This window comes from Cervus canadensis, chromosome 7, assembly GCF_019320065.1.
Source record: "Cervus canadensis isolate Bull #8, Minnesota chromosome 7, ASM1932006v1, whole genome shotgun sequence".
NCBI classification, from domain to species: Eukaryota; Metazoa; Chordata; class Mammalia; order Artiodactyla; family Cervidae; genus Cervus; species Cervus canadensis.
Window position 1 is genome coordinate 58577169 of NC_057392.1, and position 6171 is coordinate 58583339.

Here is a 6171-nt window from a genome sequence, read left to right on the forward strand (position 1 = left end):
AAAGTGCCGTCCAAATCTCAGATAGTGACAATTTCTGCATAGAAGAGAATCAGTTTATCCACACTACAAATTCCAATGTGGAGTTAAGGGAATGGTAAGCGGAAATTTTGATTTACTGAAAGATTAAAGGAGGTTAAATCTAACGATCAAATGAAACACTTTATGGTATATGAAAGCCAGCACCCCATACATGACACGCGAAAGGGACCGAAGACAAAGAAAAGTTTTCAGCACAGTCAGCTGAGAAACAAAAGATGGCAAGACTACAAAAAGTACACAGCCAGAAAGCTCCAGGCATCCAGGGCTGGCATCTGACTTACCCTGGGGCAAATGCAAACAACTCATGGGCTGCTCCAGTGTAAACTAACTTGCCTCTATTGAACATCTAACCCGTCATTCTATCTGGCTGATTCTGTCCCTTCCTCCTTTTACAGAAATGACAAAAAATTGTTACAACGAGGACACTCTTTATCTCTATTCAACTGTATGCCAGCTCTCTCTCTTCTGCCACCCCAGGGCGACTAGGACAGTCTGCTACCCAACAAACCATTATTGGTAATTAGCTTCCCTTTCTCACCTAAATCCATCTTGCTCCAATCCCTACAAAAACAAATTTGACTGCACAGAAAAGGTTCTAGGATTCCATAAAAATTCACCCCAACTCAATTCAAGTCCTATTTCCCTCTCCCCCCATTCTCCCCCACCCCACAGTAAAGCAAAAGAAACATCTTTTCTCCACCACCACCACCCTGCCCATCCCCCACCAGCCTTCGGAGGCCATACATTTTCAACCCATTTCTCTAAGTACTATTCCTAACACCTTCAGTAAAGACCTGAAAAGGATGGGGAAGGAAATACCCCAGGCATCCCAGCAGGATGACCAGCTCCCATGGCAAAACTGGGAGATCAAAAGAGACAACAGCTTAATACACACAATCTTTCTGAATTGTTATCCTGAACTTCCCAGGGGAAATCAGGGTCCCATGTACTTTCTGAAACCACAAATGCCAGGCCGAAGACTGAGCTCGGATGCTGTAGTCCTTGCAAGCATCACCACTGCCTCAACTTTGCTCTCCCCACTACTGTTAAATTAGTGACTGCAGTCAGGCTACTGTATTGTCCAGGGCACTGGCACTGAACTGCCAACCTAATTGGTATTGCTGCCCTGTCCATTTCACTGGTCTGTGTGGCAGCTCTCTGTCCAGTGTCACTGGTGAAAACCACTGCCCCTTACCCTCCCTCCAGGTCACCGCTAGAATGTAGAGCAGAGATAGCTCATCGGCCTGCTTCCACACCCACCAGATCATTCCTCCTCCCCTCTTCAGAGTCCCCATGTTTGTGTCTAAAAGCCTCATCTCAAAGCTTCCATAAAAATGATGAATGCTTCCAGGCTATGCAGGCAACACAGTCAAGTCAACGTGATCTGACTTCCTGAGAGACTGAAAGTGTTGGAAGAACACAAGCAAGGCTCCTTGCCTATTCAAAGTTCTATGCCAAATGGGTGGTGCTCTCAGGAGCCAAAAGCACACTTTCTCTCCCATACAGAAAATCACCTTGGAGGGGAAATGTTGGGGATGGTCAGCCAGGAGCCTGAAATAATCCTGAACCCAGATACTGAAAGGTTGGGTTAGATCCTGTATTGACACCTGATCATCTGGCTGTGGGCCATAAACATAATGCAGCACAAGCAAGTTGAAAAAAATGATTTTAAAATGGGAAAAGGCCTTTTTTAAAAAGGAAGGAAAAAGTCTGAAAAAGTAAAGTTTAATTTAAAAAATCATGTACATAAAACAGCTATTGATTCATCTTAAGCTCTCCCAATGGGTCTTTCACAGGCAAGTCAGTTTCCCAGAGTCCAGACCTCTTAAAGATGCACCCACAGTGGACAGAGAGCCAGCCCTGTGTGAACAGGTGAACAACAGCAACTGCTATTCGGGCTTGAACTAACATCCAAGACCTGAGTGACTAAGCAGCAAGGCTAGCTTCCTGGGTGGTTCAGAAAGCAAGTTTCTTCATGAGCAGATACACTCTGGAGTCCACTTCAAATCCATGCAGGTTGTTGGCATCACCCTGCAGCCTCATGAGCAGGCCCCCATAGGACACGTAGGCAGAGCTGAAAAAGAAGACCCAGTCCCGTGAGTCTGACTGCCAGAGCTAACACTGCTACTCGGCTGCTCTCCATGCCAGCCTAAGAAAAAAAGGCAGCCTTCTAGAGTTCTGTCATTAGGAACCAAATTGCACAGATATGTGCAAGGCAGTGTTTTTTTTATCAGAAAGGTGGAAAATACTCCATGCCCAGAATAAGGGAAATGGTCAAATCAATTAAGATACATCCATTTATTGGAATGTTACACAGCTATAAAAATGTTCAGGAATTTAAAAAAAAAATGTTTAGGAAAAGCTTTAAACTGACATGAAGAAACATGTTTTACATAACATTAAGCAAATGAAACAGAACAAAACATTGTAATAAACAACATGATCTCAAAGAAAAAAGTACATAGGAAAAAAAAACCTAGAATATTCAAGAATGTTTATGTAGAAGATTCCCTCTGGTTATAGAATTATAGGTGACTTTTTTCCTTCTTCATATTACTTTTCTGCTTTTCAAATTTCTTGCAAAGGGCACATATTGTTTTAATAAGGTTTTAAAGAAAAGGAAAAAATAGTTGGGCAGAGAAACCAAAAAACTAGGGATTGAATTGCAGAGTAGCAAAACACACACACACACACACACACACACACACAAACAAGCCTAGCAGTTTAATCACTTAGGCTGCATTTAGTTCTTGGAGAAGTAACTTTCCTTGGCATTTCACTCAGCAAAATTAACAGTTTCTCATTTAGATCACAGGCCTTAAGATCCTGACAGAGGGCAAACTGAGCAGCCTACATTTCAGACCAAAACTGTTCCCAAAACAGTTCCTTTCTGGGTCCTGCTAGGTCTGAGGTGCTTGAAGAAAGAAATCCAGGGAGGCTGAGGATGGTCCAGATTTTCAAAGCATAGCCCAAATCCTCACAAAATGAGGAGGGAAAGGGCTCTCACAAGACAGCAGGACTTACAGGCGTGTTGCTGCTTCAGTAGAAGTTTCGTCTCCCTCAATCCTGTACACCTTCCCATACATGACATACTCAAATTGGTCAGCCCTGTGGAACAATAGGGGCAGTTATCCTTAAATACAGTTAACAAAAGTAATAGGCCCTTTAAAAAAATGGTGACTGGTAACTATATGCCAGCATCATAACACCACGCACTTTCTAAACGTGATGTCATTCAATCCTCACAGCAACCCTGTGAGCTAGGTGTGACCATCAATATGTTACTGATGAGAAAAAACTAAGGTTGAAGGAGGTTAAGGTTATTCAACAAATAAGTGGTAGAGCTGAGATGTGAACTGAGTGGGCATCCAAAGCCTTTCCATCACACTAAACTCCCTCCCAAGACACAAGGCCCGCAAAGCCTAGGTCATTCAGTGCTCATTTCCTCCACTATCAAAAAACGACAACTCACACTGTAATCACTGCTTTGGAAAAACACCTGGATGTCTGGATTCTTAAGTGCTGCAGTTTCCTTAAGCTAACACAGAGTCTGCTGATGATCATTTATTTCATGAATTAAGTAAGGGTCTTTCTATACACCTATCTACTTAGTCCTCAGGCACATTTCAGGGGCTCCCTTTTCCACCACCTCACCTGGAAGGCCTATCATCTGTGGGGTTGTATTCACCATCATCCAGAGTACCATCTTCATATAAGGTACTGGCTATGACCAACCGGAACTTGTCACCTGAAAATAACAGCGATATCAGAGGCTGAAGAACAGCTGAGATGACAAAAAGCCTCCTGCTGTTTGTGTTCAATACTTACCCAAGTCTACAGGGTAAATCTGAATGTTTACATCAAGGATGAGGTCCATCTTGAAAGATTCACTCTCACAATGCAGCCGAGACACTGGAGGGGAAGAGTGGCAGAAGTTAATTGCCTGTGGCCCAGGGCAGACCCGACAGGGCAGGGCAGACAGGTACTTCAGGGGACTGGATGCAATACAACACTCAGTCTAATGCAGTCTGTATCCACTGGCCTCTCGTCTGTTCTCACAGAAGTGCAGGCTCGATCAGAATCACACATGCAAGAAGGAAAGGGGAGACAACCTGTGGCCAGTGGACAGAATCCACAGAAAAGAATCAAAGATCCTCTGGCAATAAATAATATTCAGGTTCTAGGCCAACCTAGGTGATTAAGAAACAACCTGATTTGGGGCAATGTATTCATTCATCCTACGGTTTCCTCTTCCTGTGTCAGGGGCTGTGCTGAGGGGATTGATTATCAAGATGTGTAAAAACTGGTGTTTGTCCCGAAGAACATATCAGTGTCCAGGCAAAGGAAGAGACACCCAGGAGAATTACTGATAAACGACAGACTAAAGAGGTGTATACCAAGCAGTCAACTCTTAAACTCCAGGAGGATTTTACAAAGAGCTAAAGCCTCTGAGGAATGGGATGTGAAGTCGGATAATTCACTGTACAACCTTGGGTGGGCTGCTTAGCCTCTCAGAGCAAAACGGGTAAGACACCGCCTACTCTTGGAATAGAAGAAGTGAGACAAAGTATGTGTAAAGTTTACAGTACAGAGCCTAGTCCAGAGTGGGGAGCGATTAGAAAAGATGCCTGGAGTCCACCAGCACCAGGAGAAAAGGCCACCCAGGCACCGAGCACAGCTTGTGTGAAACCAGGGAGAGCTCGGGAAGCTCCGTTTTCTTATCTATACAATTATTTCTCGAGAGAGGTCCCGACACCAGGACCCGCCGGTAGGGAAAGGCCACGCGAAAGTTGGGTGGACAAGCGGCCTGGGGGCGTGTACCCGAGGTGATTAGCCCCTTCCCCCAAACCGCCCCTCCAAACCTTGCTTACCTCGGTCAAACTTTTTGCCTTCCGGGTCAATGTCTTTTACATCAAAAATATCCTCAAACAGGATGCCCGCCATGGTGAGGGGGCCACGAGAGTAGCAGAGGGACTGAGCGCGCGACCACGACGACTAGGGGTAGCCCACCCCCTCGCGTGGAGGAAAAGAGAGGCGCTAAGGAGACGCAGCGCTGGGACCGCCGCAGCAAATGAATAGAATAACGCATGCGCACAGACGAGCTGTAAGGCGGCCACTTCCGGTGCCTAGCTCTCGGGGCTTCTTAACTTCCGCCCCGAACGATGGTTTCCGAGAGGTTTCAAAATTGAGGGCTGGTTTCGGGTCCAGAAAACCCCGCCCGGGGCGGTGACACGATAGGTCCCACCTCCGACCGAGGTGGCGTCGCGTCCGGCTCTCTCCCGAGGCTCTACTGCGCCCTCTTCAGAAGCCGGGTCTGGAAGACTGGAATGCTCAAGGGGCCTGCCCCCACCAGGGACCTTGATCCTTGGCCCAGAGAAGCCCGGCCCGAGCCCTACCCTGCCCGTCCGCGAGCCCGCCGAGGTCACAGTCCGCACGGAGGGCGAGGGGAGCAGCACCCCGCCCCCAGGGCGCTGACCCGGCTGGGCGCAAAACCCAGCCCTTCCAGCTGGCACCCAGGCCGGCCCGGGCCGGCTTGTCCCAGCTGGATGTCACCTGAGCCGGGTCCCTCCAGTTTGGGAATTTGCCATGATGTCACCATGGGGAAGAAGGAAGCCTGCACCGTCCCCTTCCCTGCTCTCTTCCCTCACACCGCCCCTTCAGCAGGGCATTAACTCCAAACCCACTGCCCTCCTCGAGCCCTGCCCCTTAAGCTCTGTTCTTCCCTTTCCCCTACCACGGTCCTCTCCTTCTAGACAAGCTCTCCTACGTGCCTCTTCATCCCGGCACTGCCCTGTCCTACAGATACCACGTCTTTCTTTACATTGCCCCTTCCTCTAGGGTGCCGGCTCTCACACCGGCACCTCCTGGGCACTGCTCCCTCACCCGGGAGCCCCCTGCGACCTCCCGCGCGCCCCTTCACCCCGGCGCTGCTCCTCCTGCACACTGCCTGTTTCCTGGGCACTGGCCTCTCCTGACGCTCTCCCTGACGCTGCTCATACACCAGTGCTCACCCTCTCTGCTCTGTCCTCCGGACCCTCATAGAGGACGCAGAGCCCCAGCAGGCCGTGTTCCCCCATGGCGGCTGGACGTCAGCACCTACTCCGGTTTCTCTTTGGGCCCTGACAGGGAGAA

At 48.3% G+C, this 6171-nt stretch overlaps 1 protein-coding gene across 2 annotated transcripts; it reads right to left on the reverse strand.

Moving 5' to 3' along the window:
* Nucleotides 1–1748: 1748 nt before the first annotated feature.
* On the reverse strand, nucleotides 1749–6169 carry POLR2H (RNA polymerase II, I and III subunit H). Of its 2 annotated transcripts, XM_043473541.1 has the most exons (6): nucleotides 6051–6156; nucleotides 4911–5353; nucleotides 3868–3951; nucleotides 3694–3787; nucleotides 3064–3147; nucleotides 1749–2113 (listed from the first exon to the last, which is right to left on the reverse strand). In XM_043473541.1, exons 2-6 carry the CDS (start codon nucleotides 4981–4983, stop codon nucleotides 1996–1998), a joined length of 453 nt encoding a protein of 150 aa, XP_043329476.1. In that variant the 5' UTR covers nucleotides 4984–5353; nucleotides 6051–6156; the 3' UTR covers nucleotides 1749–1995. The 2 variants fall into 2 exon arrangements, with proteins under 2 accessions (XP_043329476.1, XP_043329475.1); XM_043473540.1 differs by having other exon boundaries at nucleotides 4911–6169.
* Nucleotides 6170–6171: the final 2 nt, after the last annotated feature.